Source organism: Rhinopithecus bieti, unplaced genomic scaffold, assembly GCF_001698545.2.
Source record: "Rhinopithecus bieti isolate Rb0 unplaced genomic scaffold, ASM169854v2 scaffold_8307, whole genome shotgun sequence".
Classification (NCBI taxonomy): Eukaryota; Metazoa; Chordata; class Mammalia; order Primates; family Cercopithecidae; genus Rhinopithecus; species Rhinopithecus bieti.
Window position 1 is genome coordinate 2699374 of NW_016806443.1, and position 13695 is coordinate 2713068.

Sequence of the window (13695 nt, forward strand, 5' to 3'; positions counted from 1 at the left end):
ATATATGTATTATTGCAATAAACTGTACTATTCCTTTAGAATAGCATTTTCAACTTTTCCCAATTTCAAATACACACAAAGGGACACATTTGCATGCAAAATATGTTCCTTTGTACAAGCTCATATATTGATAACAAGAAGAAAATATGGAAAATTGAATAAATAATGCTATATGTAGGTTTTTACTGTCGTTTTGTGTTTTCTCAGTCCAGTATTCACATACATATGTTGTATCTCTATGAGACATTATTAGCTATTGCATTAGAAACACTGACTTCACCTTCACAAAGAAAAGATAGTCTGTTGTCAGGTAGACATCTAATCACTCTTGCTAACCTTCCATCTTTTTCATCTCACACTCAAGGAAACATAGAATGATGTCATTGTAAAGTACCCTTGTATCCCTCTATATCACAGCACAATGGTCAAAAACCATTGCTTCAAAGACATGTCTTTTTACACCTATTTGACAGATGAAGAAAGCAGACTCCTCTGAAAATCATTAAATGATTTCCCCAAAGTCATATACCTCGCAAAGGTAGACCTAGCTAAATCCCAAATGTTCACACCTAGTTATAACGCTTTTTTTCCTCCTGATAAGAGAAGATATAATTGATATAAACATTCCACCTTTAACATTACATGTATAGGCTGATTTCACATCTTTCCTAGTTATTTGCTGCCATTTTGGCCTCTCTGCAAGCATCTTTTAGACTCTACTATAAAGTCACCCATGCATGAGACATGTGTCACCAAGGGGACTGAGATGTGAGAGAGAAAACCCTCTAGCAGTTAGGAAGTGTACTGAGTTTGATATCAATACGGTGACTTGTACAGTACACTGCCATTCCATATGGCCACCGCCCAGCAATCACTGGGTCTGCTGGCAGGTATTGTGGATGTGCCTGTAAATGTAAAACACACTGGAGAGGGCAGTAAGGTTTAATTTTGGCTAGGCTGCAGGCAACTGAAGAAACAGTTTAATACAAGGTGGCTGCTACTTAAATTTAATAGCCACAATTTTATCAAAATAATAATCCTCATAGTTCAATGGGCCATATTTCAGTCTCAAGAGTCTCCACTACCAAAAGATGCTTGCTTTTTACTTTTATCGTATGAGAACTGAAACATCTGAAAGGGATATCAAGGGTTGTTAACAGCAGCGGTAAAGGCCTTTGTCTCTTGTTACAACTAGTTTAAGAGATTCATGTCTTATACATGCTTTACTGGTGATTACACATTTTAATTTTTATATTTTCATGATCCTTATATTTCTTCATAGTCTCATTAGTTTAAGATGATATATTTTTCTCTGTTTCCATGTATATATCTTGTTCTGTTCTCTCTTGTCAAAATTATTCTTTTTTTTTTTTTTAGACAGAGTGTCGCTCTGTTGCCCAGGCTGGAGTGCAGTGGTGTGGTCTTGGCTCACTGCAACCTCTGCCTCCCAGGTTCAAGTGATTCTCCTGCCTCAGCCTCCAGAGTAGCTGGGACTACAGGCACACACCACCATGCCCAGCTAATTTTTTGTATTTTAGTAGAGATGGGGTTTCACCATTTTGCCCAGGCTGGTCTCAAACTCTTGAGCTCAGGCAATCCAGCTGCCTCAGCCTCCCAAAGTGCTAGGATTACAGGTGTGAGCCACCGCACACAGCCCGTCAAAATTATTCTTATTCTTTACCTATGACATGATAAATTCAAGCATTGTTATATTCTCATCCCTGCTTTTCCGTCTATGTATTTTTTTCTCTTTCTCATTCTGTCATTTACTTACACAACTATGTGCAACAAAGTCATGTTCGTTCCTTTTTTTAACTGGGTTACTATAAGGAAACATTAATATCTTTCTTAATACCTAATTTTATTCTATTTTTGAATGTGTCACCTAGAGAAAGATAAATTTCTCTCTCCCTTGCCCCCAAGCAGTATATTTCCACAACCTGATATACAGACTCAGGAAGAAACAGCACACACACAAAAAAATCCATCCAGTGGTGAGGAACCTTGACCAGGTGGGAGAGTGAGTCACCACAAAATAATGAAATCAATACTTCATTCTAAAACGGAGACTCCTCAGATTATCCTGGAATAAAGATACTTGTTTGGAGAGAACTGATTTATGCTTTAAGACCCAGCTAACATCATTTTTTTTTTTTTTTTTGATAAAGGTCTTCCTGACCCCACCATAGCCAGAATTATCACTTCTCCCTTTGTGCCACAACCATATTGTACACATTGTTGAATAACAATTTTATTGTTCTGAAGTGACTTATGTGACCTTCTTCACAACAGAACTGTGAGTTTCTTCAGGAGTGAAACTAGTCTTTTCATTTATCTTCATCCCCAGCAACTAAGACAGTGCCTGACACATAATAAGTGTAGGTTGAATGAACTACACAAAATGATCTCCAAAGTTCTATGTAGTCCAGTGATTAAATATATAAACTAAGTATTTGGGAGTTTACTTTTTGTGGCATTCATGTCATATCCGAATGCAATAAATCAACATATTCAATACTTACAACAACTTTAACATGTTTGGACAGATCTCTAGAACTTCTCTGTAGGAAGTCAGAAAAAGCTGCCTATACCACAGGGAAATAAAGAAGAAGAAATTCGTAATTACATGGTTATACCAAATCCCTGCTTCCATATCCTAGATTCCAAGGGTTCCAAAGTATGCAAAAAGTCTAAACATGTTCTCTTTCTGCAGAATCCAAAGTAAAGCAGTGCAGTAGTTGTCAAGTTGAAATTTTTCTCTTTGTTTCCAAACTACAATTTATAGTTCCACTATAAAATTTAAGAGCACAGAATGAGAGTGAAAAAGTAGACAATTTGAGGGTCATTGGAAGGTTTATTTTGACAACCTATTCTGACCACTTTCCTTGTCCATTAAGTGCTGATACAGTCTTTCCACTAAGATTTTCCTTATTTGCTCTGAGTGTCACAGGGCTTGACTTCCATAAACTACATATGCAGCTTCCAAACGCCTTTTAGTTAAACCCCTCCTATCCAGTGGCATAAATTTAAACTGTACTGATATTTTGGATGCCTTTTTTTTCATTCTCCGTTTACTTCTATGAACGTGCCTGAGAAACAAAAGAAGGAAAAAGAAAGCACCCTCTTTAATCTCACATACGCATCCATGAAAAACACCCCATATTCTGCCAGTTTCTAATCCAAACGTCAATGTGTGCACCCTGGTGAACACTACATTCTTACCTAAGATTCTTCAGACATCCTCAGTCTACACAATTCCCCCGTTTCTTACATCGGCTTTGATGTTTGTTTCTCACATTCCTCTTTGAATAGCACCCTCTCTTGTTCAACATGAAGCCTCAGGGTTTGCTTACAAGCTCAAAGATGAGGAACACCAACTCTCTTTCTGACAGCTAACTTAAATACACCTCACCTTCATTCTTAAGCCCAGACATTAAACAGTAACCATATACAGACATATATAAATGAACTGTATATGTGATTATTTCTAATGTAGTTTGCAACTTTATTACAGAGTGAATTGGCACTAATATGTAGTAATTATTAAAAAAAAAAAATGTATACCTACCCCTGCATAGAACATTTTATTTCGAAAACGACTGTTGAATTTCTCTGGATTTGCTTCTGTGAAAGAGGAAAGGTAGTTTTGTTATGGAGACCTCATTAAAGGTAGCGACTTAGATTAGCACTCCTACTTCCTCCCCGACTCCCTCCTATCCTGCAGATCCAATAGATCCCATGGTTTGGTTATCATCTTTCCCCTAGTTCCAGGCCAGTTAGTACAGTGGCCCAGTGCTACAGGGACAGTAACCCAGGACTATAAATGTGTAGCTACAAACCGGCATCACTGACATTAACTGGGAACTTTTTAGAAATGCAAATGATTAGGTGCTAGCCAGATTGACTGAGTCAGAATGACTGAGTGTGGAGTCTATACATCTGTGGAGGGGCTTAACTAGCTCTCCAGGTGATTCTCAAGCACATTAAAGACGGAGGCACTCTAGATGCTTTGTAAAAATTGGAGGGTTCACAGGGATATTGGGCTGGGATAACAGGAAAAGGTGAAAGGAGGTGGAAAAGGGATTATTTACTTTGATTTTCATAGGGCAACATAAGCTATGTATGCAGCTTCCAAATGTAATTAAACATGTTTTTAAAATGTGGCTTGTGTTTGGAATAGATATAAACATGGGAATTAATGCCAGTTTAATTATTCCTTCTAAAAGAAATACAATATATGTAGTTATGCTGAGAGGTGTCCATTTGATGGGCTATACTTCTATCTGTGCTAAAAAATTTTCCACAGTTAAATTTTAAAATTCTCCTTTAATGAGATTTATATGAATTATCCACTTTTATGTAGATATATTGGCATAATTCTCAACTTAAAAGTACTATATTTTCTTGACTAATACCTCATAGATTCTACTATCCAAGCTATTTTATCACAACAGCTTTCATGAGCCTTTGCGTTACCCTTCAGGTATTTTATGGCAAATGATCCATGAAGTCGCAGACAGTGCCTGTGTTGGAAAACAGTTTAAAGTCTCACTATGAGTTTTCTTGGTTTGAGAATAGCCACTCACTATCTACTGACAAAATAAGTAAGCTTGCCACAATTAAAAATGTGGTCTTGCTTATCCTGTTTTTTCTTCTATAGCTCAGCTTAAGATTTCTTGACTAACTAGTTAAAAATATGGGGAAAATACAAATGAACAGAAACAGTTAAAAAAAAAAAAAGACTATTCACTGAATTATATACTTCACAGACAAATAATTTTTTAATTTAATGTTAAAAAAGCAGATTAACAGCTACTGGAAAGTCCATACGTCTGGTCTAAGTGTATCAGCAAAATCTGGTTCCAACATTTTATAGATATTTATTTTTTTACCACCTCTCTCTCACCTGCATGAATATTGTACCTATTAATTCCAATCAACATCAATTCTCCCTTAGCAGCCCTTCAGTGGCTGATTTTCCGCAAAGACTCTGATTTATGTGCAGGGGAAATGTTTACAATTCCATTTCATACTGCATCAAAATACAATACGCCTTAGCAATAACTATACAAAGATTAATGCTTGACATCTTTTAATTGTTTTATAATCACACGCATATAAATGTACATGTTCACACACACAATTTGCATATTCCACTCTAAAATAGTCCTACAGCTTAAAATAAAAGAGAAAAACACTTTCCCCAAAAGAATTTTCTTCTAAGCCTGGTATTTCCATGTAAGGGTCTCTCCCTGCTCCCTTCTCACTCGGATGCATAGAAACTTCATCATAGTACAAGGAAGTGAATCATTAGAAAAACTTCCGGATTAGTTAGACTAAAGATGAGACTCACTTGAGCTCACTGAGCTCATTGAATGAGCTCATTGTTGGCCAGTTATTCATTTAGACCTCTTTTCATGTCTATTTTTGGAAATCCATGTATTAGTGATAATTGTGTTACTTTAAAGGTATTATTACGAAGTTTGGGATATTTTATTAAGAAGCCTAGGATCCGGATTCTGCTAAAGAATATGGGACAAAAAAAATGGGGTAAGAAATAAAGAATAAAATCCCCCATTTACTTCCCAAATTAACTCTCCTTAAATATAGGAAGGGTATCAGGTCATAAATGTTGGCCCTAAGGAGGTCCCTCTGAATATCTGATATCCAAGAACTGTCTAACGCAGGGTGGGGGAAAGTGGTAGTGTTTCTGACTCAGGATATTTGAGATTCTGTTATCAATCATCCTTCTAGCTGTGATTTTCTAGCCAATCAGAGAGGAATACCAAACTATGGCTTTCTCTTCAAACAGTATTGTTCTTGCTTGGCACAGAATTTGACCTTTACAGAGCCTGTCCTCTCAAAACCTTGTGAAATCAGGAAGGTCAAAGTCTACTAACATTTCTGGATCCAGTAAGAGATTTTAAAGATCTGTTTCTTATATTTTATACTCTAGTGATTTTTAATCCTGTAGCATCACTCTTGACTTCTAGTGCGTAAGTGCATGATCAGAATTTTCATGTTATTATCAGAATCTGAAAATCTGAATTCTGGCTTTTAGTGCTCTGTTATTTCAAATTCCAAAGTATGCAAAAACTCTAAACACCACTTCCTTTCTTACATAACCTGGAGGGAAAAAAGTAAAGTACTTCTCATTTATGACTTTATCTCACAAGTCTCTTGATAATCTACATCCTAGCATGGTTCTGGTTATATATAGTCAGAAGGCACTAGATACAGATATAGATACAGGCATAGACATGGATATATAGTATAGCTATATTAATAAGAGAGTTTAAGAGAGGGAACGAGACAGAAAGCAAGAGAGAGAGATCAATTGGGACTACAAAACATAAGTCAAAACCCTAAACTTTCTCAGTTCTAAATGGCATAAGAAAATGTTGATGAAATATTTAACAGCATGTCATTATTTTGTCTTCTTTCAAAAATTGTGTTCCCCTAATCTTGACTCCATCTCTTTTGGTACCCGAAATCACTACATGGTCTCATTCACACCTCTGTATCACTCAGTGGGGATGCCTAGTACCTTCCTAATTAATCCCATCACCATTACATCCTATTCTTTCAACCTAAACTACCTAGAGCTCCTCTATTGTTCTAAGATGCCTGTTTCTTTTATACAAACAGAGGGGACTTTTTGTTTTTGCTACCATGTTTCAATGGTTCTGGTTATGTAGTGTTGCACTTTAATAGTGTTTTGTGAAGCTAAAGAATATCCTAGTGACTTCAGTAATAGTCTCTATCACTTCTTAGTATTTTACTCACTTCAAAACTTCCAGTAGAACACAAAGATTAACAATCCTGAGACCTGGAACACACATCTAGTCCTGCCTTTTGCTGCCTTTGAGACCCTGGACAACTAGGTCTCAGGGTTCCATCTGTCTGAACAACTAGGTCTCAGGGTTCCATCTGTCTGAACAACTAGGTCTCAAGGTTCCATCTGTCTGAACAACTAGGTCTCAGGGTTCCATTTGTAAGAAGCTCCTGTCCTGTCTAGCTCCCAGAGTCATCCTGAAGGTTAAAATGAAACAACACTGAAGCCCACCGTAAACGCGTAAGTGATATACAAACAAAAGGGAACATGCAAAACACCTGCTAGAAACTTCCTCCCTGGGAGATGGAAATGGGACGTTGTCCTCACCTCTGGATTCATGGAACTCCAGTGTGACATGAGCATCAAATCCAAGGCTGAAGTAGTTATTGAAAACATTCAGAGGGAGCTGCAATGATAAACAAAGACAGAGGCAAAATTGTGTGTGGCCAGGCAGAAAGAGAAGAATAAAACATAAAGTCGGACCCCTATCTCTGAAGAAGTCCCCAAAAGACAGATCAGCCACAACACGAAGTGGAGGGTGCTCATGTAGAAAGAACAGGAAATTATTGGATTAATTCATTAGTGAAAGCTAAAATCAAGTAATTTTCTCGAGAATCATAAATAGTATAAGAAATAAGAGCTACAAATACAAATTATTAAATAAGAACCATTCCTATAGATGCTGTAATAACAGGAACTTGTTAAGCTGAGGGATATATATTTGCAATAGTTACAAAGAAGAATTCACTAAGCAAACCTAGAAAGTAAATTCAATTGTAAAGATAACGTCTAACCAACTTAATCAGTGGATACACTTTTTTCAAGAATTTATATTCAGCAAACCAATACTGTAATGTAAAATGAATATTTAACTTGTTTACCCATCACCTATTTTATCTTTCTCTCTCTCTCTCTCTCTCTCTCTATATATATATATATATACACACACATATACACACACACACACACACACAAATACACACTTTTTTTTTTACATAAGTCATATAAAAAATAGGGCAATGTGGCCGGGCGCAGTGGCTCATGCCTGTAATCCCAGCACTCTGGGAGGCCGACGTGGGCAGATCACGAGGTCAGGAGATCGAGACCACCCTGGCTAACACAGTGAAACCCCGTCTCTACTAAAAAATACAAAAAAAATCAGCCGGGTGTAGTGGCGGGCACCTGTAGTCCCAGCTACTCGGGAGGCTGAGGCAGGAGAATGGTGGGAACCCGGGAGGCGGAGCTTGCAGTGAGCCAAGATCATGCCACTACACTCCAGCATTCCAGCCTCGGCGACACAGCAAGACTCTGTCTCAAAAAAAAAAAAAAAGAAATAGGGCAATGTGACTCATTCGGTTATTGCTGGGCTAGAGAGAAAATCAACAACAAAAATACATATTAGTATTATTCAAGTTCTCGTTTAATCTATCAACCCTTATATCTTTATTATGACAATGAAATCTGAAAACACAGCCACACAGATGCACATGTAAGCTTTAACTTTCCTTCCTAGAGTCCTTTGGGTCTCTGGCTATTATCAGTGCAAGTTGAATGAAGAGAACTCTGCAGCCTCAAATCCAGCATTAAATCTGCAAAACTAATGTGATTTTAAGCTTCAGTTCAATGTTAGAACAATTAAGAAAGCATGTGGAAAATGCGAGAATGGGAATGGCTGGTTCTCCCACTTTTCCTTCTGCAACTCAAGTGAAAGGTAAATATTAAAGTAAATAAAGATGAGAAATGTTTCCAGCTAATTATCCGGTTTGTGTCCCAAATTGAACTGTACCTGTCTTCTCTGAGAGGTAAGTGTTTTAACCCTCAAGATTTCAAAAGTATGTTTTTTTGCAGTATTTCATATGCCCCTTGATCAGCAAGATTTTCTGTTTCACTACAAGGAGAACTTTCTTTCATTAAGAGAAAAGTGAAATAAGAGAGAGAGCAAGAGAGATATAAATGCAGAAAAAAGAAAACTGGATTGGCTTAGTCTCTAATGAAAGTAAGGAATGACCCCACATGGAAGCTCTTGATTCAAAGCCTATGTAATGAATGATTCAGAGTCCAAGTGAACCCTTAGAAATGGTCTCAACTAATTGAAGGACCAGGAGAGAAACTAAACACATAGAACAATGCCAAAATCATGTCTCACTCTTCAGGCTTCTTATTTGAGAATATCCAGTTCCTGCACTTAAACAAAATACCAGTTCTTAGTAATGACAGCATGGGTTGGTGATCCTGCCAAAAGCACAGACATGTTCATCTCCTCTACCATTTATGTTCTTTTGGCCACAATTCTAACCCACGTCTTAACATCTACTGATAGCTAAGGAGAACATCTGGTCACCATCACCTAAATCATATCCCACTTTAGTCTGTTTTTAAGTTATTTATATTTTCCAGGAAAACTTGCCCCAGTTTCCCATACATCTCTTTAAAAACCCATTTTTTAAAAACCCTTTAATTATCTGGATTGATTTGGATTGGTGTTCCCTGGCTACACCAAGAAGTCTTTCCATTTCTTAAGCTGTTGGAAAGAGAATTAAATATGGATTTCTATTGCACATCTAACCATTCCAAGTTTAGTAGGAAAAGAAACTTAAAATATCCATATGGCACTCTTCTTTATATTTCAGCTGTTTTCTACCCAATTTCTATAAGTCAAACACATTATAAAAAAAATCGCATCTCAAGACGACACTTGTTGTTTAAACAACATTGTGACATTATAAACTTGAATTCAGCTGAGCAATCATGATATCTACTAGAAATCTACCAGAATTTCAGGATCTTAGTTTAGGTGAAAAAACCATAAAGACAGAGTAAAACATGTTTTAATCTCATTTAGCCAAGTAAGAAACCTGAACATCTATTAAATTATAATATATGTCATTAAATTGATCAGGATCAGGATGCTAATAAATAGGTGTTGGTTTGATCTAAATCTAAAATGATATGGGGTTTAATCTATTATAAGCCTGAAACATCCATGAAATCTTAGCCTCAATAAATGGCATGGTTCACTATAACTGGGATACTATTTAAAGTCCAGATGCCTGGGCCTTAACTTGCATTTACTTAATCAGAATCTCTGGGGACTGGGCCTTGTAATCTGCATTTTAACAAACACACCTGGAGATTCTTACACATACAGAGTTTGAAACTTCAATCACAGAAGGAAAGTGGAAAGTAATATGAGGGAAGTGGCTACTCAGCAGCCTCCCAAATTTATCTGAAATTGAGGCCATAACTTAGAACCAAAGGATCAACTGAAGGCTCACAGTACTAACCACAACTATTAATACACCCCTTGGTTGGCTTTTTGGTTGAAATAAAAGCTCAATCACTAAAAGAAAACATAAAGTCTGGACATAAAGATGGCAACAATAGACACTGGGGACACTAGAGTGGGGAGGGAAGGAGAGGTGCAAGGACTGAAAACCTGTTGGTTACTATGCTCACTATCTGGGTGAGGGGATCAATCATATCCCAAACCTCAGCATCATGTAATATGTCCATGAAACAAACTTGCACACATGCAGCTTGAATCTAAAATAAAAGTCATTTTTTTAAAATAACATGAAGTCAAAACATTTATTGAGGTATCTTCAAGTCCCACCAAAGTGATAAAATTGGCATAGTTAATACTTCCTCAACATACGATATATTTTATATCAGGCCTAAAATCTCAGGAGGTTGTATTTCTACTGAAAGAACAAGTGCCCATTGCTTCCAAATTAACATATTTCTTCATCTTCTCATAAGTTATTTGCTAGTAACATGAATGATTAAGACAGAATACATGCCTTTCTAGTGCAGAGGCTGAAGACAGAGGAGAGCTCCCTGAGCTTTGGAAGCAGGTATGGAATCTAGGTCTTTAGAGGTCATTGGGGCAGAATCATTAGGTGGTACTACTATACCCATAGCCCTCGTAGCCATCAACTCAAACACTATCACATTATCCCATAGGAATTCACCAGCACACGACTCTCCAGCCAGGAATTTATTTCGTGTAGCTCAGGCAGATGCTCCAGGGTTCCTTTCTGAAGAACAAAAAACTCTCTAACCTTACATACACCATCTTCAATTTCCTCTGGAGGCAAGTCGGGGTTTCTTTCCACATGGAGGTTCCAGCGATCTAGCTGTACAATTGTCCCATCTTCCACTTGGCACAGGATCTTAGAGACAGGCTCATCAGTGTAGCCCTGAGGAATCAGAGAACACATCCATTGCTGTCCAGAGTGGAGAACAGCGAAGCCAATGCTATTTTATGCAAGGAAGAGCCAAGCCACTATATTCTGTTTATTTTGTAATTAGCAAGGTTTGAAGAGCAAATTTTTCACCTTGAGGTAAATTTGAGACAATACTGTAAGATACGTAGAAACACTAGCTCTGGCTGGTTTGAGCTGAGGAATATTTTTTGTCAACAGCAAGAACCAATAGTCACCGGTACACATTAAGGGTCATACTGGAGGCTGGATGGCTACTTTTATCAGAGTAAAAAACAGGACTCCCCATGGCTCTCACCAGAGGAATTTGGGGGAAACACAAAACAAATGTGTTTGGAGAGGCAAGGAAAGAATCAAGGAGGGATGGGATTGACAATGTTTGTCTATTAACATTCCCTCTCAATCACCTCTCCCTGACCTCCTTGGAGGACACCATTCTGCCCAAGACCTTAGGCAAGTCTCACTGAGGAATGGCCCTGTTAGGGAGCTACTTAATCCTTGAAGATCCATTGCTGACAGCAAGGTAGACTGTCCTCAATATTCAAGGCACTGATTTGGAATATTCAAGGCACTGATTTGGAAGGGAGAAGTTAACACTGATAATAACCTTAGTTGCCCCATGTAAATACATTTTTTATTTCTACACTGCCTACTTTAAAAAAAAAAAAAAACCTGTGGAAGATTAATCTGCCCAAAGGTCAACTAACATCTGCTAAACATCTGAATATAATTTTCACAAAGCCCAGCCCAGGTAATGCTCTCCTATGAGCAGATAAAAAGCTGGTGGGGGTCAGGCGCAGTGACCCACACCTGTAATCCCAGCACTTTGGAAGGCCGAAGCTGGTGGATCACGAGGTCAGGAGTTCGAGACCAGCCTGGCCAACATGGTGACACCCTGTCTCTACTAAACATACAAAAAAAAAAAAAAATGCTGCACAAGGTGGTGGGCACCTGTAATCCCAGCTACTCGGGAGGCTGAGGCAGGAGAATTGCTTGAACCTGGGAGGCAGAGGTTGCAGTGAGCTGAGATTCACCACCGCACTTTAGCCTGGCGACAGAAAGAGACTCTGTCTCAAAAAAAAAAAAAAAAAAGTTGGTGGGGCTGTATATGTGTATGTATATGTATATATACACAGCATATGTATATATATTGTGCCTTCCTACTATCTTAGTACTATAAAATACATAAGTAAATAAATGGCTGTTTAGCAACTGCAGAACAATTTCCCCCAAGCTTGCCTGAAGTTGGCTTCATTGTGGAAAGGACAAGTAAGTACCTATACAGCCAAAGCTCTGATGGCACTAACCAAAAAAAAAAAAAAAAAACGCTCAAAAAAAAAGTCATAACTCTCCCAAGTCAGGCGTGTAAAGTTGAACCAGATTTGCGATCATAGCTGGGGCTGAGAATCTGGATTAACTGAAGTCTGTGTGATCCTTTTACGCACAGACTTGAGGCCAAACTTACGAACTATCTTTTAGTGGATACCTCAAAAAGCCGCAGGCCTATGTACTAACCACTATTATTTCTCTCATACTAGGCTTTCCTTTCCCTTCTAGCTGATTATAAGTTTAAACTGAAGAAGCTACCAGACCAAATAAGGGCTCAAGGGCACTTTGATTCCGAACTCTAACTTATGCCTTAGACAACAGCAGCAGTTATCACCCCCCGCTTCCATTAGAACATCAGTGGATCTGGAATTCGGTTTGTTGTTTGATGATATGGGCAGTCCCCGAGAGCAGTTCTTACCCCTCCCCAGTTGAGAGTTCGAGCCAGGTCATTCCCAGTCCCCAGCGGAAGGACCCCCACGGGAGGCTGAGGGCTCAGCTGCAGTTCATCCAGGATAGAAAGGATCCAGCCCACCTACAGGCATATCGGGGGCCAGAAGAGATATAAGAAAGATAAATAAGTTACAAAGAAAACTGTGAGAAACAGAGGCTTCCAAGAGCTAACCAGAATGATTTTATTTTATTTTATTTTATTTTATTTTATTTTATTTTGTTGAGACGGAGTCTCGCTCTGTCGCCCAGGCTGGAGTGCAGTGGCCGGATCTCAGCTCACTGCAAACTCCGCCTCCCGGGTTTACGCCATTCTCCTGCCTCAGCCTCCCGGGTAGCTGGGACTACAGGCGCCCGCCACCTCGCCCGGCTAGTTTTTTTTTTGTATTTTTAGTAGAGACGGGGTTTCACCGTGTTAGCCAGGATGGTCTCGATCTCTTGACCTCGTGATCCGCCCGTCTCGGCCTCCCAAAGTGCTGGGATTACAGGCTTGAGCCACCGCGCCCGGCCTTATTTTTCTTTAAAACATGTATGTTTTAATTCAGTGAGTAGGGAACAGAAAGGTCGCTTATCGCTGGCAGTTTCAAAATGGTTAAAAGAAAAAGGACCATTTTGCACATGCTCTATCATACAAGCAAAACTAAAACCATTCATGTGTGTGTTTAACTAGAAACATGTTTGTAAATTTCTCCGAGTTTAAGACTTTGGTAGTATAACAGGGCACAGGAGGGAATGTAAAACTCAGGATCAGACTGAATTTCAATTCTGACTCATGCTGGCTGCATAACCTTGACTAAATTATTTAACCTCACTGAGACTCATTTACTTGATTTTCAAAATGGGGATAATAATACGTACCTC

The 13695-nt window shown here is 38.4% G+C and overlaps 1 protein-coding gene across 1 annotated transcript in view; it reads right to left on the reverse strand.

Annotated features, from left to right (window-relative positions):
* The window catches only part of DGKI (diacylglycerol kinase iota), a 382898-nt gene that overhangs the window by 193339 nt on the left and 175864 nt on the right, over positions 1 to 13695 (reverse strand). The window contains exons 13-17 of the mRNA XM_017876519.1: positions 12806 to 12919; positions 10897 to 11034; positions 7163 to 7241; positions 3569 to 3624; positions 2523 to 2585 (exon numbers count right to left, since the gene is read on the reverse strand). Of these exons, the coding sequence (XP_017732008.1) occupies positions 2523 to 2585; positions 3569 to 3624; positions 7163 to 7241; positions 10897 to 11034; positions 12806 to 12919 (450 nt within the window). The remainder of the gene's footprint in view (positions 1 to 2522; positions 2586 to 3568; positions 3625 to 7162; positions 7242 to 10896; positions 11035 to 12805; positions 12920 to 13695) is intronic.